Source organism: Mesoplodon bidens (assembly GCF_964165515.1).
Source record: "Mesoplodon bidens genome assembly, chromosome: 6".
NCBI classification, from domain to species: Eukaryota; Metazoa; Chordata; class Mammalia; order Artiodactyla; family Ziphiidae; genus Mesoplodon; species Mesoplodon bidens.
The window spans coordinates 17,517,688-17,543,413 of NC_138162.1; the positions used below are offsets into that span (position 1 = coordinate 17,517,688).

At 45.0% G+C, this 25,726-nt stretch overlaps 2 protein-coding genes across 4 annotated transcripts in view; both read left to right on the forward strand.

Annotated features, from left to right (window-relative positions):
- Nucleotides 1–25,726, forward strand: part of ASTN2 (astrotactin 2) — a gene marked incomplete at its 5' end in the record, with an annotated part of 938,059 nt that overhangs the window by 525,648 nt on the left and 386,685 nt on the right. The gene's annotated exons all lie outside the window — the stretch shown is intronic.
- Nucleotides 11,166–11,626, forward strand: LOC308619021 (small ribosomal subunit protein eS12-like; the record flags this gene model as incomplete). Its single annotated transcript, XM_081237486.1, has 1 exon — nucleotides 11,166–11,626. The coding sequence occupies exon 1, from the start codon at nucleotides 11,261–11,263 to the stop codon at nucleotides 11,624–11,626; it is 366 nt and encodes a 121-aa protein (XP_081093612.1). The 5' UTR covers nucleotides 11,166–11,260.

Here is a 25,726-nt window from a genome sequence, read left to right on the forward strand (position 1 = left end):
ATATCCTGTTTTGAGAATATACCTTGAAAGTCCATCTACCTTAAAATATATCCACCTTGAAAATATATCCATTATTCAAAAATGTTTCAACACCCTCAAAGGACCTCCGAGTTCAAGCCAGTATCATCCCTCACCTGGGAGACGGCAGAGCCTCAAGACGGGTCTCTGCTCCCCGCCTTGCTCATCCCCACCAAGTCCATTTTCCACATAACAGCTGGAAGTATCATTTAAAATAAAAATCATATCATACCACCCCCTGCTCCAAGGCCACCCCCGCTGACATTAACCATCTAAGCATATTTAGAATGAATCCAGCATCCTTTCCACTATCAACCCTTTCTGAGCTGGCCTCTGCCGACTTCTGCTATTTCCTACCACGCCCTCACTCCCTCCCTCCATCCCTGGCCTGCTTGTTCTCCTTCTAGCACTCCAAGCTTTTGGCCTCACTATTCGCTATGTGTAGAGTACACATCTCCCAGATGTTTGTGTCTGGTTCCATTACTTCACCCAGGTCTCTTGAATCCACTTCGTACATGCATATGTTATTAATGTATAAAGCATGTATGATATTATACATGATATACTTATGTTGTTTTCAGTTCTATATACCCAGCTGCTAAAACAAGAAACAGTGGCTCCTTTGAACAAGCAGAACAGAGTGTGCCAAGTGTGTGCTAGTTATCATGGTGCCTTTTCCCCACGTCCTGTTGATCCTAGCTTCCCTCTGGGGCCACGAAGAACAGGGCTCTCCGTCTGCTCTGCGAGAGCCTTTAGAGAAGTGAAACCACCAAAATAAAAAGAGAAAGCTCCCTTATCCAGGCTGAGGATGGAGATGGTGATGATGATGATGATATTTTAACGGGGAGGAGGAGTATGTAGGTGGTAGCCTCTATTTATCAAGTAATTTATTTTATTTTATTTTTTTAACATTTTTATTGGAGTATAATTGCTTTACAATGGTGTGTTACTTTCTGCTTTATAATGAAGTGAATCAGTTATACGTATACATGTGTCCCCATATCTCTTCCCTCTTGCATCTCCCTCCCTCCCACCCTCCCTATCCCACCCCTCTAGGTGGTCACGAAGCACCGAGCTGATCTCCCTGTGCTATGCGGCTGCTTCCCACTAGCTATCTGTTTTATGTTTGGTAGTGTATATATGTCCATGCCACTCTCTCACTTTGTCCCAGCTTACCCCTCCCCCTCCCTGTATCCTCAAGTCCATTTTCTAGTAGGTCTGTGTCTTTATTCCCGTCTTGCCCCTAGGTTCTTCTTGACCTTTTTTTTTTTTTTTTAGATTCCATATATATGTGTTAGCATATGGTATTTGTTTTTCTCTTTCTGACTCACTTCACTGTGTATGATAGTCTCTAGGTCCATCCACCTCACTCACTACAAATAACTCAATTTTGTTTCTTTTTATGGCTGAGTAATATTCCATTATATATATGTGCCACATCTTCTTTATCCATTTATCTGTCGATGGTCACTTAGGTTGCTTCCATGTCCTGGCTATTGTAAATAGAGCTGCAATGAACATTGTGGTACATGACTCTTTTTGAATTATGGTTTTCTCAGGGTACATGCCCAGTAGTGGGATTGCTGGGTCGTATGGCAGTTTTATTTTTAGTTTTTCAAGGACCCTCCATACTGTTCTCCGTAGTGGCTGTATCAATTTACATTCCCACCAACAATGCAAGAGGGTTCCCTTTTCTCCACACCCTCTCCGGCATTGATTGATTGTAGATTTTTTGATGATGGCCATTCTGACTGGTGTGAGATGATATTGCATTGTAGTTTTGATTTGCATTTCTCCAATGATTAATGATGTTGAGCATTCTTTCATGTGTTTGTTGGCAATCTGTATATCTTCTTTGGAGAAATGTCTATTTAGGTCTTCTGCCCATTTTTGGATTGGGTTGTTTGTTTTTCTGATATTGAGCTGCATGAGCTGCTTGTAAATTTTGGAGATTAATCCTTTGTCAGTTGCTTCATTTGCAAATATTTTCTCCCATTCTGAGAGTTGTCTTTTGGTCTTGTTTATGGTTTCCTTTGCTGTGCAAAAAAAAAAAAAAAAAAAAAAACCTAAGTTTCATTAGGTCCCATTTGTTTATTTTTGTTTTTATTTCCATTTCTCTAAAAATCCTCAACAAAATACTAGCAAACAGAATCCAACAGCACATTAAAAGGATCATACACCATGATCAAGTGGGGTTTATCCCAGGAATGCAAGGATTCTTCAATATACTCAAATCAATCAATGTGATAAACCATATTAGCAAATTGAAGGAGAAAAAACATATGATCATCTCAACAGATGCAGAGAAAGCTTTTGGCAAAATTCAACACCCATTTATGATAAAAACCCTCCAGAATGTAGGCATAGAGGGAACTTACCTCAACATAATAAAGGCCATATACGACAAACCCACAGCCAACATCATCCTCAATGGTGAAAAACTGAAACCATTTCCGCTAAGATCAGGAACAAGACAAGGTTGCCCACTTTCACCACTATTATTCAGCATGGTTTTGGAAGTTTTAGCCACAGCAATCAGAGAAGAAAAGGAAATAAAAGGAATCCAAATCGGAAAGGAAGAAGTAAAGCTGTCACTGTTTTCAGGTGACATGATACTATACACAGAGAATCCTAATGATGCTACCAGAAGACTACTAGAGCTGATCAATGAATTTGGTAAAGTAGCAGGATACAAAATTAATGCACAGAAATCTCTGGCATTCCTATAGACTAATGATGAAAAATCTGAAAGTGAAATTAAGAAAACACTCCCATTTACTACTGCAACAAAAAGTCATTTATTTTTATGCTGGGCTCTGTGCTAAGAATTTACAAACCGTTATTCCATTTAATATTCGTAATAGCTCTGTGGGGTGGTCTTTATCCCCATTTTCCAGACTAGGAAAGAGGAAAAAGGCCAGCTTGGAGAACTGCGACTTTCCTGAGCTTACAAAGCAAACAAGTGTAGGGGTGGGTACCCCCGCCCTAATCCACTTAACTCTAAAGTCTCTTTTTGTCTTATCCTAGTGCCTTTCATCTTTCTTTCCCTTTTTGAAGTTGTTAACTCCAAATTTATTAACCTGGGGAATTCCCTGGTGGTCCAGTGGTTTGGACTCCAGGCTTCCACTGCAGGGGTCACAGGTCTGATCCGTGGTCAGGGAACTAAGACCCGACATGCTGTGAGGCGAGGCCAAAATAAACAAAGAAAGGCAAATTTATTAACCCATGTGATCTATAGAAACACTGGGACGAAGGTCCATCCAGCCCCATAACCAGTGTCCGTTCCCTGATCCTGCACGCCTCAGCCTGCACGCCTCTGCCTGCACACCTTCATGCTGCAGTTTTGAAGTTCCACAGCCAGAGGTCCCTGCCTCTCAAAAAAGGTTGGGAGGGGGGCGGCGGTGCTGATGCCATCATCACGTGGCTAAGTACTCAGTTCCAGTGTCCTCGAGGCTGATCTAGTCTGTCCTTGGGTGTGGTCGCCTCCAAACAGTGCCTCCTCCAGCCTTGGGTATCTGAGCAAGACAAGACTTCTGAGGGGTTTGTTGGGGAAACTGAAGCCAGCGAGGGGGAGGCTTGCCCCAACCTTCTCAGTCAGAACCAATCCTCTGGTTCCAGGGATGAAGCTCCTCCTGCAGCCCAGCATTTTTCTGTAGTGCCTACCTCTTCACCTCAGTATCACCCTCCTTCCCTCCCCTCCCATTCCGCACCACCTCCACCACATTTTGTTTTCTAGTTCAGATGGTAATGATCTTGCTCCTACATAGCTCCTTTCTGCCAAATAGATCCCTGCGCACAGCACAGGTGCTGGTAAAGGATATTGCCCACCATCCGTCTTTCTTAATCACACTCTGCTCCTGAAATGCAGCCATTCCTAGGGTGAAATACGGCCCCTATTTAACCGTGTGTAACACCAGTGGGAAAGCCCATGAAGGCAGGCCTGCTTTTCTAGACGAAGCACACTCCGAAACAGAGGTTGGAAGATTTTCTTGCGTCTGGGCTTTGGCCGTGCTGTCACTACTTGGAGCCTGCCCAGAGACCTTGGTGTGGGGCTGCAGCTCACTCTCTGGTGCCCTTAGGGACCCGGACTAAAGGCTAAGGTATCTTTTGGGCCCCAAAGAAAGCCTGGAACATAGGTAACTCCAACCTCCAGGCTCTAAGCGGCAGTGAGAACAATACATTACCCAGCTCTGTGACCACAGGGCCCAGGAAGAGGGCACTGGTCCTCCAAATTACTGAATTTATCACCTACTCTTGTGAAACAGTCAGTGAATCCATACCCCGGGTTCCAATGCACATTTCTCCACTGCACGGCCGAGTGATCGTGAACAAGCCTCTTAACCTCTCTGAGTTCTCAATTTTCTCATTTATGTAAAGGGAATCATAGTCCAGCTGAAAGGGGTGTTCAGAGTGTTAGATGAGAAAATGCAGGCAATGCTCTTAAAGAACGGAAACGATATTTAATATTTGTTTGGTAATTGTTAGCACTTGTTACTATAAGTCAGTAAGAAGATTCATGAAGAAATGCTAACAGAGAAATGAAATAGAAAAGTACCAAGCAGAGAAATTTTTAGGTTTATAGATATTTTTATATTTATTGATATGATAAGAAAGCTCTCACTTGAAGGTATTTTTAGCTTCTTACCGATCCTTTTTTCTCTCCAGTTTCTGTCTTTCCTGAGAATTCTCACCTATATTTTTTCCTTACTTTTTTTTTTAACATCTTTATTGGAGTATAATTGCTTTAAAATGGTATGTTAGTTTCTGCTTTATAACAAAGTGAATCAGTTATACATATACATATATCCCCATATCTCTTCCCTCTTGCATCTCCCTCCCTCCCACCCTCCCTATCCCACCCCTCTAGGTGGTCACAAAGCACCGAGCTGATCTCCTTGTGCCATGCGGCTGCTTCCCACTAGCTATCTGTTTTATGTTTGGTAGTGTATATATGTGCATGCCACTCTCTCACTTTGTCCCAGCTTGCCCTGCCCCCTCCCCAAGTCCATTCTCTAGTAGGTCTGCGTTTTTATTCCCATCTTGCCCCTAGGTTCTTCATGACCATAGTTTTTGTTTGTTTTTTAGATTCCATATATATGTGTTAGCATACGGTATTTGTTTTTCTCTTTCTGACTTACTTCACTCTGTATGACAGACTCTAGGTTCATCCATATCACTATAAATGACCCAATTTTGTTTCTTTTTATGGCTGAGTAATATTCCATTGTATATATGTGCCACATCTTCTTTATACATTCATCTGTTGATGGACACTTAGGTTGCTTACATATCCTGGCTATTATAAATAGAGCTGCAATGAACATTGTGGTACATGACTCTTTTTGAATTATGATTTTCTCAGGGTATATGGCCAGTAGTGGGATTGCTGGGTCGTATGGTAGTTCTATTTTTAGTTTTTAAGGAACCTCCATACTGTTCTCCATAGTGGCTGTATCAATTCACATTCCCACCAGTAGTGCAAGAGTGTTCCCTTTTCTCCACACCCTCTCCAGCATTTATTGTTTCTAGATTTTTTGATGATGGCCATTCTGACTGGTGTGAGATGATATCTCATTGTAGTTTTGATTTGCATTTCCCTAATGATTAATGATGTTGAGCATTCTTTCATGTGTTTGTTGGCAGTCTTTATATCTTCTTTGGAGAAATGTCTATTTAGTTCTTCTGCCCATTTTTGGATTGGGTTGTTTGTTTTTCTGATATTGAGCTGCATGAGCTGCTTGTAAATTTTGGAGATTAATCCTTTGTCAGTTGCTTCATTTGCAAATATTTTCACCCGTTCTGAGAGTTGTGGTGCAGGGGTGGGGGCATGGGGGAGGGATGGGCATGCAAGCAAATCATTCTTCCTGTAAGTGAAGAGGTTGTACTAGAGCAACAGTATTAAGGATGGGGCTGCCCAGACGCCTGATATTGTAAGGTGGGGAGGCAACTGGGGTCCTCTGCTCATCAGAGGGAAAAGAGAGGGAAGAGTCTGGAGGCATCCATGTCCTGCCCTCACCTGCTTCAATCCAAGAGAGCAGCTCTGCTTTCTTCAGTTTTCTATACCCAGATCCCAGTAAAAGTGTAGCTTGAATAGAATGTTTTGCTGCTAGTTTTTTGTTTTTTTTTTTTAACATTGAACAAAAAGCTTCCTCTTGTCCCTTTATGGGCTGACATCCCAGGATTTGCTCCCAGATGTGTCTGCTTTACACATCATTCACTTTGATCCTTATCATGTGTGTTATTGAGTTAGCTCACGTGGGCCTGGCTGGCTGTCTCCCTGTGTCGCCTGTGAGCTCTGTGGGGGCAGGGTACCTGCAGCCTCCCCTGGTTATCCCCAGCCTCCGAGCAGAACCAGCCATACAGGAGGTGTCCCCTGGACTTTGGCCGACATCTGAGGGTTGGCTGGTCAGTGGAGAGCAGAGATCTGCTTTTTCTGTGTGCCTGTGATGGGCGGGAGTGAAAAGCTGAAAAGGATGAAAGAAAGCTCTAGAGAGACAGGTTTAAGTTCAAGGGCAGATAGTATTTCCTGCATATCTCCTCACGAGGACGTGTGATTCCTATACCCTTAAAGCAAAAAAGACTGGGCACACACTCAGTCCCACGTTCCCTTGCCCATGACTCTGGATGCTCTGGGCATTGTGAATGTTGAGGTACCACCTCCTCTTCCAAGGAAGCTGAATTTGAGCCTCACCTTCCAGGTTGTTATGAAGGCACAGGTCTCCCCTGCTGTCCAAAAGTAGAGCATTCCTATGAAACCTTTCATAAGCTGAAATGGTGTAAAATGAAGAAGCGATCACCTTAGGACACATGTTGCTAACGGATGCAGAGAATAAATCACAGATGCTCACAGACACAGTTCAAAGCTCTGGCGGCTTGATGCTGCGATGCTGAGCGTAGTTCCCAGGTAAGGAGCTTGGTGGTGCCTGTCTCACTGCTCAGGGTGCGAGCTGCTTCTAGAAGGCTCCCTGCAAAACAAACACTGAATGCTGTTTTTGCTTTTTGCCTTTTGCAAAAATGAAAATCCTCTTCGGATTTCTGTCGATTACTGAAAAGAGGTACGAATGTGGGTCTTTCGTAAAAGCGAACTGGCGTAAAGCGAACTTATGAAAAGCGGGGGACATCTGTATCCTTGTCAGTTGAGTGGGATAAAACACATTTATTGAGTGTCTTACTTGAATGTATAACTTTCTAATGCTTCGTCTCATTATGCCCGGATTTTCAGCTCTCCTCTTGAGCGTGGGGGTGAGCAGGTCTGCTTAGGAAGACAAGGCGAGCACCTGAGTGGGAGGCCTGCCCTTGCACACCTGCACTCACACAGAGCTCCCTTCCACGCGAGAGGAGGCAGGGGCCCCCGGGAGAGGAGAAAGACTGTGCTGGGGTTCGTGAGGGGCCGTCCAGCATTCAGGGCGCGTCGCTTGCCTGGTGGATTCGCGGAGGCTTCGTCTCCTTTTATATGCTGTGCACGTCTTGGTAAAGTGCTAAATGTTTTGTGCCGGCACAAACGCCCCTTTTGTGTCACTCCAGCTCCTGCTGGTGGCTCTTCGCAGCCCACAATAAGTTGTACATTTATTTCCGCTAGGACCTTTCAAAAAGGAACTCACGCTCTGCTGTACAAGAAAAATCTGTCTCTCCCACCTACCCACACCCCCTCCCCGAGAAGTGAAGCCCAAAGATTAGCTTCCTGGGTGGTCTTTTTAGTCTCCTGAAATAACCCGTACTCCGAGGAAGGAGGTGGTGTTAGGTGGCTTCCAAGATGGGGAAGGTTTCCGAAGGCTGAGCTTGCTCCCCATTCTTTGCAGAAAGAGGGCATAGAGGGGCCTTTAGAGCACTGGGGGAGAGTTATCTTGGAGGACAGTGCTGGAGACATTTGGCTTGGGCCTCGTAGTCTCACTGCAAACAGAGAGCTCTGACATTACCTCCAAATTGAGTTCTGGAGCCTTTAGTCCCAGAAAAGCACTGGGGGACTGAAAGATGTTCATCACACGGCCTGGATCTCGAGTTTATTTTTATAATCCTGTTTGTTATGTGAATTTTTGAAGAGATGGAAGAGGCCCAGACCTTTCTGCTGTAGAGAACAGATATAGATCCTACTCTGCAGGCAGATTGATAACAGACACTCCTTAGCACTTAAACTATGCCAGACCCTGTTCTGAGTGCTTTACACATGTTAATTGGTAAAATCTCTGCAATTCCAACGCCTGGGGTAGGTGATGCCATTATTCCCATTTTACAGATGAGAAAACTGAGGCCCAGAGAGCTTAAGTAAGTTGTTGGAGGTCCTACAGCTAGTAAGTGACATAGCCAAGATGGAGGAGCAGGCAGTCTGGCCCCCAGGATGAGGTCTCAACCACAGCATGGTCTGGCCTCTTGGAGATGAGCAGTCTCACCCCCTTAACAGTGTCTCAGTAGAGTTATGCTGTCCCACCTATCACCTCTTGGTTATATCCCAGACTCTCAGGGTCCTAAGAAGAAACCATCATACGGCCACATAAGAGTACCTGCCCCTACAACATAGGAGCCTCATACAGCCTTAACCCTTGGTGCTCCTGTGTCCTAGAGAGACACAGATTTCCCCCAGTTATTCACATCATTGTTATGCCAGGCCCTGTGGTAGGCACTGGAGCTTCAGCAAAGGCATGAGAATCTCTGTGCCGGTCCTCACCTCATGCAGGCGAAGGAGAGGGATGGAAGACACTCACCTTCTGGTGTGATGCTGGCCAGGATTGTAGAGGGATGGGTGCCCTGGGGCACGACGCAGCAGAAATCCCACCCATGGGAGGCTGATGGGGGCTTCTAGATGCAATTAATAATTAATTACTGAGACTCAAACAATTAGCAGGCATTAGTGAAGCCAAAAGCAGAGGGAGGGAGGGTGGCGAACAGTGTCCCTGGCAGAGACCCGGAGGCAGGTGAGAGCCTGTCCCTTATTGACTGCCAGCCATGCCCGTCCCCGGTGAGCCCATCCACAGGGGCACCTGCCTGGTCATGCAAGCAGAGAGGCTTTCGAGACTTATTTCCTTTGGGCTCCAGACCTCTGCATGGAAGGAAAAGAATATCAAACTAGTCTTGTGACTGTCACATACCACACCCTGATCTGAACTCTCTAACTGTGTCATCTCATTTAATCCTTCTCACAAGGAACCTGAGGCCCAGAGAGGGAATTTATCTCCTGTCCAGGAAGAGGAAGAGGTGGGCTTGGCATGGAGGTCAGGATATTGCCAAGCCTGGGCCTCTCACACCAGTGCCCTGACATCCGACCTGCCTTTGAGGAGTGATTTCAATGCTACCAGGAAATCCCTGACTGTAGAATTCCAGTTTAGTCCAGTTTAGTGGTCTGGCTGAGGCAACACCATCCTCCTGATCATTTATTTTGTTCATTAACCTATATATAACTGGGCAAGGTTCAGTGCGAGTGATTCAGCCATTCTATGCAAGTCAGCTGGAGGGGTTCACCTAGGGCGAGAGAAGCTCCACTTGCAAGATGGCATTCAGGTTGGTGCTCGCTGCCAGCTGGGAGCTCAGATGGGGCTGCAGGTTGAGGGACCCAGTAACTTTTCCACTGGGCCTCTCCATGGACTGCTTGGGCTACCACACAGTATGGCAGTCAAGTTCCAAGAGAGCAAGGTGCATGGGATGGCATTTTATGACCTAACCCTGGAAGTCACAGAGCATCATTTCTATTGTACTTTATTGGTTGACGCAGTCATACACATCAAGCCAGTTTCAAGGAAAAGAGACAGAGACCCTAGCATTCAATGAAAGGAGTGCCAAGGTCACCTTGGAAGAAGTGCATGTGGGATGGGAGATAGTGTTGTGGCTATCTTTGGAAAATACAATCTATCACAAATATTTACTATTTACTAGGCACCACTCTAGATGCTAAGTATACTCCAGAAAATAAAACAAAGACCCCTGCCATCATGGACCTTATATTCAAGCAGAGAGGGGGGCGGGGAGACAGACAATAACATGACAAATAAATAAAGCATGTAGTAAGTTAGAGGTGATAAGTGCTATTTAAAAAAGAGCAGGATAAGGGGGTCTGGAGTGTGGGGTGAGAGTAGCAATTTTTTTTTATATAGCAAATTCTTATTAGTTACCTATTTTATACACATTAGTGTATATATGTCAATCCCAATCTCCCAATTCATCCCACCACCATCACCCCCCACCCCCCTTGCTGTCCATACCTTTGTTCTCTACGTCTGTGTCTCTATTTCTGCCTTGCAAACCGGTTCATCTGTACCGTTTTCCTAAATTCCATTTATATGTGTTAATACATGGTATTTGTTTTTCTCTTCCTCATTTACATTACACTGTATGACAGACTCTAGGTTCATCCACATCACTATAAATGACCCAATTTCGTTTCTTTTTATGGCTGAGTAATATTCCATTGTATATATGTACCACATGTTCTTTATCCATTCGTCTGTTGATGGACATTTAGGTTGCTTCCATGATGTGGCTATTGTAAATAGTGCTGCAGTGAACACTGGGGTGCATGTGTCTTTCTGAATTATAGTTTTCTCTGGGTATATGCCCAGTAGTGGGATTGCTGGGTCATATGGTAAGAGAGTAGCAATTTTAAATAACATAATCAGAGAGGTTTTCCCAAGAATATGTCATTTGAACAATAAAGTGAAATAAGAAGAGAGAATGAGGGTGTGTATATTTGGGGAAAGAACATTCCGAGAAGAAGGAACTACCAGTGCAAAGGCCCTGAGGCACAGAATGCCTGGGGTATTTGAAGAATGATGAGATCAGTGTTCCTGCGGTAGGAAGTGAGACGACCAGTAAGAGGGGATGTCAAAGGAGCAGTAGGTGGCCAGGTCATAGAAGAGCTTTAGCTTTTACTCTGAAAGAAATGGAAAGCTATTGGAGGATCCTGAAAGAAAGAGAAACATGATCTAACCAAATTTTCAAAAGGAACACTGTGGCTGCTTTGTTGAGAACAGACTGTAGGAGAGGGAGGTCGGAGGTGAGGAGGACAGGTAGAAGGCTACTGCAGTAATCCAGGTGAGAGGTGATGGTGGCCTGGGCCCAGGTGGTGGCAGTGGAGGTCGGGAAAAGGGTTTAGATTCAGGAAGCATTTTGAAGTTCTTATCTCCTTAAAGAGAGAAAAGGCTCTTCCCCTGCCGCCGCGGAGTTGTGCGGAGGCGGAGGCTGGGGTGCACTCAAGATCTGGCTCCACCCGTAACCCACCGCCCTGGCCTAGGAAGGCATTGCTGCCGGAGGTGTAATGGACGTTAATACTGCGCTGCAAGAGGTGCGGAAGACCGCCCTCATCCACGATGGCCTAGCACGTGCGATTCGTGAAGCTGCCAAAGCCTTAGAAAAGCGCCAAGCCCATCTCTGTGTGCTTGCATCCAACTGCGATGAGCCTGTATATGTCAAGTTGGTGGAGGCCCTTTGTGCTGAGCACCAAATCAACCTGATTAAGACTGATGACCACAAGAAACTAGGGGAATGGGTAGGCCTCTGTAAAAGTGACAGAGAGGGGAAACCCCATCAAGTGGTTGGTTGCAGTCGCGTGGTGGTTAAGGACTATGGCAAAGAGGCTCAGGCCGAGGATGTCACTGAGGGGCACTTCCAATGCAAGAAATGATCAACTAATTAAAACTGGGCTCATGTTCCTCAAAAAAAAAAAAAAGAGAGAGAGAGAGAAAGGTAGGTGTCAAGCATAATTCCGTAACACCCCCTTATCTGTCCTGTGACATTGGCTAGTCTTTGCAGAGGGAAGAAGGTGGGCTTCTTGTCTTGGCTCACCCTGAGCCCTCTTTCTTGAGAAATGATTCTTATTCTTTTTTTTTTTTTTTTTTTTGTGGTACGCGGGCCTCTCACTGTTGTGGCCTCTCCCGTTGCGGAGCACAGGCTCCGGACGCGCAGGCTCAGCGGCCATGGCTCACGGGCCCAGCTGCTCCGCGGCACGTGGGATCTTCCCGGACCGGGGCACGAACCCGCGTCCCCTGCATCGGCAGGTGGACTCTCAACCACTGCGCCACCAGGGAAGCCCTCTTATTGTTTCAGATAATTTCATTGGACTCTCTTTTGTTCCCCACAACTTGTGCTTTAAGCAGTTGGGTGCGGTGTCCTACCCATTTCCTGGGGGACGGTAGCCCTATACAATGCTCTGGGCCTGTGGTTTCTGTGGTGTATCAATGGGGAAAAGGCCGCCTTCATTTTTTTCCCCTTCTGAATATTTACAACGTGTGCTTCCTCTGAAAAGTCCTGAAGTAAAGACCTTGTTTAACTTAGTTCAGCACATCATTTCTCAAATATATTTGACTCCAGGAACTTTTTCCATTAGCATACTTCCTCAGAACAATTTGGGAAAGGCTGATCTTATTTCAGTGACCTTCCTCCAAGGAGGAGATCATCAAAGCAGCCAGGTTTCAGTTATCTGCATGATTTGGAGCTGCCTGTCCCAAACCAATTTGCCAGGCTGCTCTGGCCTTTCTGGCCTCCTGCCTGCCGTCTCCTCACCTTTGAGGTCCTGCAGAGGCTGCCCTTTGCTGGGACAATGCTGCCCCATCCACATCGCTGTCTGCACTGAGATGTCCTGTGCAGGAAGGCTTAAGAGTCAGCACACCAGGGTTGTCCCTGACTCCCCCATGTGTTCTTACAGTCATGTATGGGCACTTATTCTATGATGCTGAGCTGTTGGAAGATGCAGAGATCAATCCAAGCTGGGTCCAAGCTCTCAACGTGATTCAGGTACATCAATAGCAGTCATGTAAGGGGAGCTAAAGTAAGAATTGCTATAGGAATAATGCAGCTTTAAGCACAAACACACACACACACAATATCAGTAACCAGAAGAGGGTTTGGGATTCAGAACTTGCAAATTACAGCCACTGCATTTGACCTTGGACACATTTTTTCACACTTCTATCATGGTTTTCAAGAAATCCACACAAAAAACCTTCATTTGGGGCTTCCCTGGTGGCTCAGTGGTTGAGTGTCCACCTGCCGATGCAGGGGACACGGGTTCGTGCCCCGGTCCGGGAAGATCCCACGTGCCGCGGAGCGGCTGGGCCCGTGAGCCACGGCCGCTGAGCCTGTGCTCCGCAGCAGGAGAGGCCGCAACAGTGAGAGGCCCGCGTACCGCAAAAAAAAAAAAAAAAGAAAGAAAGAAAAAAAAAATCTTCATTTGATGTAGTAAATTGTTCTACTGACTGGCAAGCCAGGAGCTAACCTAAGGCAAAGAAACCCTAAAGAATAGAACCAGACTGCTGGTTCCCTCACAGTGTGTAATAAATGTATCGTCCCCTCCCACTTGCTTCCTGTGGAGCCTCAGAACCTAAAGGAGGTGTGGGTGGAGGGGAGAAGAGGAAGGAGAGTTGGGGTAGAGGGAGGAGGGAGCAGGCAAGGAGCACTCAGGCTGGTGGTGAGAGACTTTTCCTACTGGAGACTCACCCTTGGGACTTTGTGAGGGAAACTATTCTGGAAACTGCTGGAGGCTCCTACCCTCCCCAGCTGGGGGTAGCCTTGAGGGGTTGCACTGGTGGCCAGATGTCCCATCCTCTTCCTCAATCATCTTGTAGGATTAGCTAGTATGAGTGGTGAGTCTCCTGCCTTAAAGAATGGATCATTTCACAGGGCTCTATTTTTTTTTTTTTCTCTGATTGTGTTTAAACTTTCTGTTTCTGAGGATTAAGCCCAAGGAATACAGCCCAGGGAAATCTCTGAAAATGAGTTCTCTCTCTATAAATCAATAACAAGAAAACCGTAGACCCTCAGAAGCCAAGAACATGATAAGGGAGAGAGGTGTCAGAAAGCATAGCCGGGCTTCCCTGGTGGCGCAGTGGTTGAGAGCCCACCTGCCGATGCAGGGGACACGGGTTCGTGCCCTGGTCTGGGAAGATCCCACATGCTGCAGAGCGGCTGGGCCCGTGAGCCATGGCCGCTGAGCCTGCTCATCCAGAGCCTGTTCTCCGCAACAGGAGAGGCCACAACAGTGAGAGGCCCGCGTACCGCAAAAAAAAAAAAAAAAAAAGCAGAGCCCCTAGAACATGGTGACCCCCACCCCTCCCTGTTATCATCCTTCCACACTCACTGAGCCTTGGTTTCTTCATCCATAAAATGGGATTATGGATGCTTAGTTCTCAGGGTTGCCATGAGGATTAGATGAAAACCCAGCATGGTCCCTGGTAATTAATGTTGCTCTGTAAATGGTAGCTGTCATCAGCATCATGGTCATTGTTGTGGAGGGAGGAGGTATCCATGAAGACTACATGGAGAAAATGACATCAAGAAAAATAGGATGTAGGCATGTGAACATTGTGGGAAAAGATGGAATTCCAGGCAGAGGACTAGCCTAGTAGAAGCACAAGGTCCTGAAAGCGTAAGGCACTCTTACAGAAGATACTCCCCTGTGCTGACAGCTTCGCCTGTGTAGACTTAACCCCAGCAGTTCTAACTCAAGGTCATTGAATGACACTTTGACTTTGATCCCACTGCTGGTGTTGTCCTTATGAAGTGGCCCCTCTTTAATACTCATTGATACCCACAAAGCAAGGCAAAGGACGTGTTCCAGTTCAGCTGAAACCTTGCTCAGTTAAAACCCTGACACTATGACAATTAGAAAGACTTTTAAAAACTAATTAATTCTGAATCCATTAAATCAGTTTCCTGACTCCATGGAGACTAGGAAGGAACTTCACCTTTTAATTCATTAAAGGAGTGATTTTTTTTTTTAAGTGTAAGAAACAGCAAGAAAATGCATGTCCTATTTTCCAGGGCACAGGGAACAAATAATATGTGAATGCAAATTATGCCCCAGACAGGAGACACTATTGACTACTTTTTGGCGCTTAGCTTTGCAAAGTCCATTTTGCATCTGGGGAGTCAGAGACTCTCAGCAGAGAAGTTATCTGCTAGGATTACTAGGTCTGATTCCATTTTCCAAACTTTTTCCACATTATCGTGTTGTCTTCTGTGATAACGAGACTGTGTACTAGACATTTCTCATTTTTAGAGTTAAAATGTGTGATTCGATTCTGCTTTTGTCAATTAGAACAATATCACTAAAGCTAAAACCACCCTGACTGTCCCACCCACATTCACCATTGCTAGTCCCATCCTTTCTTTATTTCTGAGTTTCTCTCCTCAAAATTAGCCCCTCGTGTAAATGTGGTTTTAATCTTTCCAACATAACTTTAAATGAGTTTGTTGTCGCTTTTCAGTCCTTTAAAAATACTTTTCCATATATGTCACCTACCCAAAGGAAAGCTCTAATGTGTGCATGTTTTCTTAAATGGTGTCATGCTATATATAACATTCTGCATCTTGTTTTTCCCCTCAGAAATATTTTTTGAGCTCTACCCATGTTGACACATATAGAGTCAGTCCATTCCTTTTAACTGCAGGAGAACATTCCAGCACATGAATATACCATTTGTATTCCACAGTGCCGTGATTGAAGGTTATTTAGGTTGTTTCCAGTGCTTTGCTGTTACAAACAGTGCCTCGGTGATCACCTTGTACACATATATCTATATGTGTATGTTTGCGCCCTTGAAAAGCTCACACTTAAAAGCTAACAAGTGGAATGCTCGTTATAGATCATTTTTATCTGTGTGAGAAGCAGTTTCCTGAAGGGCCTCTGATCCTGGGATCTGGGTTGACCATCTGGTTTACAGAGTTACTGACACTCAGTCCTGGAGGGAATGCAAAGATTCAAACCTCTCCTTTTGAAGTTAGATTCCGATGCCCAGAGAGACGAAGGGACTTGACCGTGGTCACAGTATCCAGAGCTCCTTCTTGCATGCCCTCAGCAAGCTTTACTGTTTACCTGTGTCCTTCCCATCTCCTCTTGGCTCTTGGCAGCGGTCACCTGCATCTTCAGGTATGCGCTACACCTGACTCTCTCTGCCTTCGGGCTTTAGAAGAAACTTGGGAGGGGGGCAGTGGTAGGAGTAATACCCTCAAAAAATTGCACAACCCTCAACAAACGACAGACAGGAAGCTGGTGGAAAAATACCCCAGGTTCCTTGCCCCTTTGGTGGAAAGATTCTAGGTGCATCCTATCCAGCCTCTGAGAGACTCCGGCAAGACTGCCACCGTTTCGCACATGGTGACCCACTTATTAACACACTCTTGTTGGCTTTCCTCCCTCCCTTATCTCTCTCACTTCCCAGCCCCTCACCTGCGTCCTGGAATCACCTCCCAAATCAACTACCTGTGCCCAAATCCTTGTCTCAAGGTCTGCTCTTCACGGAACTCAAAGACTGCATCTGTATGCCAGGGTCTGTGCCAGGCAGAAGGGGATACAAGAAATGAATAACATATGATTCGTTGCTCTTAACGGGTCACAAGCCAGTGACCCAGGTCTTCTGACTCTCAGTGCAGTGCTCTTGGTGCTGCATCTATCTGTGCATTTTAATTCAATGACATTGTTTAAAAAAAAAAGGCAATCAGTCTTCCCAGCAATCAGTCTGACTAAATGAAGTTTTATTGTAATAAGTTAATTCCACTGCTTTTTTTTTTTAATAGTAAAGACCTGACTAAAATATTAATCCTTAAACACAGACCTTCACTGGATACCAAGCAGTTGCCCCAACGCGCTGTCGCCATCTCCATTTTTCTGATATATATGTTTCTCCTCCCTCTGTTCTTAGTAAACGTTGATGTTCAGTTCACCCTGATCTGTGTTCAGCTCTTCTGGTCAATTTATCTTATGTATTGACCTGAGCAGAAAACCAATGTAGTCTTCATTTGCCGTCCTGTTTAATTCAGGAGACTTGGATTCTGTGGAAACTGTGCCCACACTACTAGAACCTTGATAGGGTACCACCTACTCCAGAGAGCCTTCCAGGGTCCAGCCTTAATTGACCTCCTCTCATACCCCCTCCCTGCTTCCACTCCCACCCCTTTAAAAACAGAAACAGTCAAGACCAGATTTGCGTGCTTCGTAAGTACAAATGGATATAAAGTTTGCTTTCAGAACGGGCTGGGTCTCCGAGATCTCTGCCCAAAGGCTCCCTTCTCGCAGGGCCGCTTTCATAAATGCACAGGGAGGCAAAATTCCTTTGCCATAAATAAATAACGTGACCAAGAACACTTCTGAAAAGCTGGTTGCTTTCACATTCTAACAACTGCTGGGGAGCCTCAGGTCCAAAACTGCTGCAGGAGTTTTCCTTTCAAACAGACCTCGAATCCTAACCCCAGCTCCTCCCTGATTAACTGAGATTTGGGGCAGATTACCTGCCCCCCTCTGAACTTCTGTTTGCTCACCTGTAAAAGGAGACATGGAGGAGATTGTTGTCAAAATAACAGAAAATACCCCTGACACTCACAGCGGGGCACTGGGCTCCTACTGTTATGTGCTTGCTGCCATTGGGCTTTTTTTTTCCTTTTTTAATTGAAATGGAGTCATTGTATTTTTAAAAAAGAACTTATATTTCTTTTGGTCACCTTCAAATATCAGTGATCATTCAACACATGTTCCTACTTAGCATTTTCTTTTGAAAACCAAGAGTAAAGCCCAATTTAGCCCCAAGTCCTGGGCAGAAAGCGGCCCCACGTGTTTTCTTTCTAGAAACTGGCAAGTAAATGTCTGTCTTGGCATTGGGATCCCCCTTTAGCCTGTGTCTGAGCAGAGCCTACATGGAAGAGGCTTTTGGTCAGTATCTGACTGAAGTAAGGAAGTAGGGATGGCCAGTTGTTGCTGCCCTGGAGTGAAAAGTATGAATTTCTGGAAAACAATGGACAGTTGCAATATTTGGGACACATTATACTTTAAAAAAAAAAAGGCTGTTTATTTGAAATTCAAATTTACCTGATGTCCTGAATTTTTGTTTGCTAAATCTGGCACCCCTAATATGAGGTGGTCATCCAATGACATGAGCTGGTGACATTTGAGCCAAGAGGCTGTCTGGGGAAAGAGCATTTGTGCTTGGATCAAAGATGGCACAATAACAATTGTAGCTCTCTCTAGGCAGTGGGATTAACGGATTTGTTTTTCTTTTTACTTTTCAGTGTTTTCTAAACACCTTAAAACAGCAAAGTATGACTTTTCTGATAAAAAAAAATTGATTGAAAGTCAGTGAGCTGGATAGGGTATAGCCTGGCCTGACCAGGATCGACATTTAGCTTTATCCATCTTCTCTCCTTTGCTTCCTGCAGACCAGGCCCCCAGTCACCCCACCCAGTTTAACCAGCCCCCTCCCCTTTGCCTCTTTAACAAACCATCTACCCTCAGACCACGTAACCGACCGTAAATGTCTGTATATGAGGGCAGCACCTACTCCACAAACTCACCTGACAGAGGAGGCTGTCACCTTGGGTATGGCTTTCTCACACATGAAGGGTATTTTTGCAACTAATTTTTTTTCAACAACAACTGCTTGGGGGACGATACATTAGACTAGATCAGGAATTATAGGTGAAGAGTTGGAATAAAGTAGTTTTGTTCAAAAAGGGTAGGCAAGAGCAGTAATTCTAAATGTATTATTATGTGTAATAGGAGATTTTAAACAGGTAGGGGTGTTACTAAAGTAATACATGAAATACTCTAAGTAGATATATGACTGGGTCATTTACATTTCTAAGTCAAGTTTATATTTTCAGGCAGATCAAATAATACTTAAAATCTTCTCAGGAAGGTGGTGGTGGATTTCCTTATATTCAGTGATACGTGGGGAAGGGCTTGCTAGACACTGAATACCGCAGACTTTTCTATCTTAGCTGTTACAATAAATAACAGCTAAGGGACTTCCAGTGGTTAAGACTAGGCGCTTCCACTACAGGAGGCACGGCTTTGATCACTGGTCTGGGAACTAAGATCCCACAGGCCACATAGTGCAAAAAAAAATTAACAGCTAACATGTCTTGAATACTTACATTGTGACCAGTTCTAAATGCTTTGTCTGTGTTAACGCATTTTATGCTTAGAGCAACCACATGTCCAGGGTGGTATTGTTACTTCTGTTTCACAGTTAAGATCTTAGGCAGTCTGGTTCCAGAGCCTGCACTTTAAAAATATATGTATATATATGTACATGTATATATATATATAATGTATATATATATATATATAATGTACATATATATATAATGTACATATATATATACATATATTTATTTATTTATGGAAAATATCAAACATATACAAAAGTAGCTGGAGTAACCTCACCTCATAGCTCAGAGCCCAGCTGTCAATCAAGTGGTACCATATTGCTCATCCCAGCCTGCATTCAAATTCTAGATCCTCCACTTTCTTGCTGTGGAGCACTGTGCCTGTCCCCAGGCCTCACTATGCCTCAGTTTCCTCATCTATAAAAGGGAGGGTAAGGAACACAGGTGCTGTTTCATGGGTTTGGGGTAAGATAGTACATTTTGCCCTGCTCCCTGTTTGACACATAGGAGACATAGCATTATGGGATTAATATTCATTTCCCGACTCTAACAGAAGCTGCCAGAGGACCAGGCTGACTGAATACCACTGACCACTGAACAGTAGGTATTCAGTAAATGTCTGTCAGGGAAAGTGAAATGTCTTGTCTCAGCCCCAAAGCTCCACCGCATATGGCTCCTTGTTTTTAAGCAGAGAAATTTCCCTTCCCAAGTTAATAGTTAAAACTACTCAGAACCTTTTCAAAAATAAACAGTCTTTAAGAGAAATTGTATACTAATGCAAATATCAAGGTACCTCTGGCTACTGTTAGCAAAATAAACTGAACAGTGAATACAAATACATTAGATGCAGCAACACCAGCCGTGTGGATTCTAGGAACTTTGCTTTGATGACTGGAGCCTGCAGAATTGTTTCTAGAGAGACCGGAATTGCTCTGTGTATGTGAAGGCTAGCAGAGAGCTGAGTTCTTCCTAGGCTAACCTCAAGGCCACTGGCACCAAATGGAATTTTAGGCCAGGCAGAGAGGTAAAATCACTAATAAGATTAATGAGAAGTTGTCTTTCTTTGAGCAGCTGCCTCAGGCAGAACTGGGTTGATCTCATACCTCTGCCACTACCAGCCGGGAAAAGGTCACTTCGCTTCTTGGAGACACGATTTGCTTGCCTGTAAAATGGAGATAGTAGTCATGGGGCTGACTCATTATGAGACTGAATGAGATAATATTACAAGTGTGTCTTCCCTCTTTAAACATACTCTTGTCTTCTTTAGCAACAGCTCCATTCACAATGTATCCACATTTTTCACGCAAGAAAACTGAAGCTCAGAGAGGTTAAGTACCCTACTCAGAGTCACACAGCTTTTACAGGGGACTTAATTTCAAGGTCTGCATGCCAACAAATGATCTTGTAACTAAATGCTTGGGTATCATTTATTTAAAGGTGGGGGGCGGGGTGGGAGGGGAAGCAATAAATGAAATCTTCTTCAGTTCTGTGCACAGAATAGAGATGCCTGAGCCCGGGGAATTGGGCCCTCTTGATTATATAATAAGAAATGGGAAGATTTCCTTTAACTACCATGTTGAGCTATTGCTAGCAATTTGAAATGTTTATGTGCGTCCCAGGCACCCAATCATCTGGGTGGCAGGTGCAGTTAGAAACATGGCATAAGAAGGGAGTTTATTTATAAAGGGCCTGATGAATCCCTAAAATGAACTTGTCAGTCAGCCCAAGAAATGTAACTGTGAAGGAACAGGAAATTAATGATTGTCCCCCTTGGCATAGACAGGCACTCTGCTATCGGGGCTATGATTCGCTGGCTGTCAGCACATTTCTCTCTCCCCCAGCCTAGTTGCTAGTTATTTCTGTCAATAGAAACTCAGTTCAGTACCTCAGAAATGTTGATCAATAATCTCAGCACTTGCTAGTTGAAATGAGCTTTAGCATTGCCTGGAAAAGAAGGAAAGAATTGTATTCCGTTCTCTCCCTCCTCTCCCTTCCTCCCTCTCTTCCTCTCTCCCTTTCTCTCTTCTGTAGATGTTTTTTACACCAGCCGCATCAGAGCCTGTGTTAATCTCTGAGGTTATACAAGTATTGGGTAGGCCAAAATGTTCGCTTGGGTTTTTCTGTAAGATGTTATGGAAAAACCCAAATGGACTTTTTGGCCAACCCAATAGATGAGAAGAATGAACACTGTGAGTAAACATCATACTCATGTGCCCCTCAAGGTGCCTCAGGAGGGATGCATCTGGGATCCAGGAGGGTAGACAGGCAGGGGACAGCAGTTCAGCCCAAGTGGCACGGTGGAGAGAGAGCTCTTGGATCCCAGGGGGCGAAGAGTGAGCTGGGCTCCGGGGACTGTGAATAGGAGTCCACCAGACAGTCAAATGAGAGGACGGTTATATCCGCATATTCAGAGATACGGTGGTGAGAAATGGCACGCCGCTGCTCCCTCGGGCTTAATTCTGCCTCCTCTTGTTGTTTTTTTTTTTTTCTTTTGCTGCTCCCTTGTCCTCAAGAATGAGCCTCTGGTGAATTGTAACACCGTCACTTTGGGGGCAAGAGACATAAAAATACGAATGCTGTGCTATTCATAGTATAATATAATGCAGTGTAATGCAATGTAATATATATTAGTTCATATCAAGTGATGGTAATTTATGAAGTATCTACACTGTGCCAGTAGAACCATCAGAAGGTCCCCAAGGGCAAGAAGTAGTGGCTGTCTCCATCTACACTGCTGTATCTAGCAGCGTACACATAATAGGCATGCAGTGAATACGTTGCTTTTATTTTTTTTTTTTTCGGTACGTGGGCCTCTCACTGTTGCGGCCTCTCCCATTGCAGAGCACAGGCTCCGGACGCTCAGGCTCAGCGGCCATGGCTCACGGGCCCAGCCGCTCCACAGCATGTGGGATCCTCCCAGCATGTGGGATCCTCCCAGACCGGGGCACGAACCCGTGTCCCCTGCATCGGCAGGCGGACTCCCAACCACTGCGCCACCAGGGAAGCCCGAATACGTTGCTTTTAGAATGAGTGTCACATCATCTGCCTGTGCTACCTCTGATCTCATGATACAGCAAGATGAATAAGACGAATAGTATACACTACACACAGAGTGGTCAGAGTTATGCTTTTAAACTATAAATCGGATCATCATGCTCCTTGTACAAAATCCTCCAGCACCTTTGCTTCGTACCCATAGTTCAACCCCAAACCCCTGCTGCCACCTCCAAGATCCACTGGCCCCTGCTGCTCCTTTCAGGGCCAACCCCACCCCTGCCTCTGGGCCTTTGCACCTGCTGTCTCCTCCCGTTGTGACATGCTTTCCCCAGCCCTGTTCTCTCCAGCACTTCCTCCCTGCTTCTGTTCCAAGGTCACCTCCTCAAGCCTTGGAGGTCCTTGGTCTCCCCACACCAGGAATCTCGATCTCGGCCTCTGCCTTCTCTTCTGTTCTTCACTCACCACTCTGACTTTATTTTATTTTATTTTTTTATTTTTTTTATTTTTTTATTTTTTGCTGTACACGGGCCTCTCCCGTTGCGGAGCACAGGCTCCGGACGCGCAGGCTCAGCGGCCATGGCTCACGGGCCCAGCCGCTCCGCGGCATGTGGGATCTTCCCAGACCGGGGCACGAACCCGCGTCCCCTGCATCGGCAGGTGGACTCTCAACCACTGCGCCACCAGGGAAGCCCCAGCACTCTGACTTTATACTATGAATTTATGTGTTTGTTTATGCCAGTCTCCCCTGAAACATGGCTGGCTCTCAATAATCCCTTATTGAATTTGTCATGTAAATTTCTTTTTACATATTTCCGAATTTAATCTACTCAGCAACCCTATGAAATAGGCATTGCTGTCCCCACGTTCAGAGAAGGAATTTAGAACGTAATTAACAATAACACTAACAGCAGTAATTCCTTGAGCACTTGCTCTGTACCAGATGCCGTGCTAGTCACTCTGCATTCATTACCCCATGGATTATCTCCGTGACCCCACAAGACTTCCCTGAGCTCTTAGTAAACCAGCACACCACCCCTCAGCCCACCGCCAACACTCCCTCGCCTCGTTTTGTCACTGTCACTGTCCAACACTTCAGCCATTTAACTCTTTAATCCTTTTTAATTTGTTTGAAGTTTCTCTTCCCAGTAGAATATAAATACCCTGAGGGAAGGGTCTCTTTTTATACACCACAGTCTTTACTATATGTAGAATGATGCCCAACATTTGATATTTGATATTTCTAAAAGAGCAAAGTCTTTCCTCCACCAAAAAAGAAAACACGATTTGCAGAAGAAGTCAGTTCCTCCACGTGCTTGTACACCGGCTGCACTTGAGTGCTTCACGGACCCTGGGACTCGCCCGTAAGCACAGTGTCTCCACCTCCTTCCTCCCCCGCACTCTGTCTTTTCTATCCACCCAGCCCAGCAGGCCAAATAGTGGCCTTGTCTAGAACAAGACAGGCAACGTGGGCCTGTGGGCGGTAATTGCATCTTCCCCTGTGCTGTACGTCTCTCTGTCGGCGAGTCTGTGGCTCTTTGCTGCCTGATGTAGGTCCACCCAGATCCTTAAGAAGTAGAGACAAAAGGATAAACCCAGAAGGGAGGAGCCCACGGCTCCCCCATACTCCCTGAGCAGTACCACCGAGAGCCTCCCCATCCTTTTGACATAAAGAACCAATTTTCCTGCATATGTCTAAATTGGTAGTACATGCTAGTTAGTAGACATTCAATAGATATTTACTGAATGAATGAATGAATGAATGAATTGGTAGTACATGCTAGTTAGACATTCAATAGATATTTGCTGAATGAATGAATGAATGAATGAACATGCTGCCAAATGAATGAGCAAATGATCCTGAGGCTCGGGAAAAGGAAAGTGCCTGTCCAGGATCTTTCACCTGAGCAGCAGAGCAGAGGACTTGAACCTACTGTCCTGGGTTCCAGGCTCAGTGGCTTCCTCTGTACTTCACGGCCTCCTAGGTCCCCAAGCTCAGGCCCCGGATCCATAAGAAACAGGGCCTCTAGATAAAGCCTGCCTGACTGGGTGTGAGACTGAATTTAGAAGCAACTGTATTACCATTGGTCTCAAGGTGCATTCTCTGCTTTTCCTCCTTCCCTCCTCCTCCATGCTCTTCCAGATGGCGGCAGGGCTGTGACTGAGGCCTCCCTTCCCCTGGCTTCTGCCCTCTGCTGGTCTCTTTCCTATGGCACAAGACAGACATCCCTCCTGGTCACGACTGCCTGAAACTCAGTGTCCTCTCTCAATACCCTTCTCCAAAACCCCTGAATCTTCATCTGGGTCTTCTGTTGCCAAAACTCAGGACACACTGAACCAGACTTAGAAGCTCTGAACTGAAGTGTTCCTTAATTATTTGTAGACACATCTCTATTTATGTCATTCCCCTGTTCAGAAACTTAGAATGGCCGGCCATTGCTTATGACAACAGTCAGCTAACCCAAGTAGACCTGCCACAGAGGGGCACCTTGAAGAACTTCCAAAGGTGCGTGATCATGGGTAGTTTACAAGCAATTGATTTCCACATCCTCAGCCTTCATGACATTCTGCTTAAGATTCAGATTCCCAAGAGTGAGCCTCTGCTTGGCCTGGTTATCAATTCCCTCACTCACCTGTAGGCCAGAGGAATGCAAGCACCTTGACTGATGAATCTACAAGGCTCTATCCATGGTGTATGTGTGTATGGGGGAGTGATATACATTTCTACAAAGCTAAGGGGGTGCTTTTACCAGGAGGGGGCATAGATATTGTACGAACAAATCTAAGGGCTGTCTACTGCATAGTTTCACCCCTATTATCACACATCCAACCCAGTGAACTACCACAGCCTCCTTGAAGTGTCTCTTTTTGTTAATTATGTATGCATGTGCATTTGTGTATAGGTAATGTTTTCTTGATTTTTTGGGGAAAAAATAATATCATAAAGTTTTTCCATATAATTAGCTATACCTGGAAAGCATAATTTTAAATTTTCACATAACTTATTATATGAATGGATCGTATTGTCACTGTTAGATATTTAGATTGTTCCCACTTTTAACCCCGTTATGGATGATACTATGATGAACATTTTTGAACATATCTCTTTATCTGGTTGCTCTTTTTTTCCTTTACAAGGTACCACTGTAATCACTAGGCCAAACTGTATGAACACTTCAGAAGTTTGGTAGGTTTTGCCAAATCGCTTCCCATAAATTTTGGCAATTTATACCAGCACAAGTAGAATTGGAAGAATATCATTTCACTCTACCCTCGTCAGTACTGAGAATCATCATTTGACAAACATATTTGCCAACTTGATTGGTGAGAACTGCTACATTCTTGTCATTGCCTTTTGCATTACCACCCATGGTGCAAGCTCAACTCTAATGACCTATTTTCAGTCCATAATATTTCTCTTCCTCTTCCTCCTCTTCTTTCCTCCTCTTCCTCTTTCTCCAGTTCTCACTTATTTTTTAAAATAAAATATCTCCTTATTTTTGAATAAGCATATACATGCACACAGTGCAAAATTCCAAAGATACAAGAAGGTAGAAGTCTTTCTTGATCCACACACCCACCTACCACTCACTCCCCTCATCCCAAACTGGAAGTAATCTCCTCCCCTTCCGACTTCCCATGGACCTTTTTGCTGTGTCTTCTCTGTTCTTCAATACTGCTAGCTTTTTGGAGGGCAGAGACCATGGCTTAGTCTTGTCTGTACTTCTGACTCTTCATAGCACAGGGGAGGGTATAGCAGGTGCTCAGTAAGTATCTTTGTAATGGACGGTTAGGTGGAACGATGGGTATATGAATGGATGGATGGACGGATGGATGGATGCTTATTTTGTTG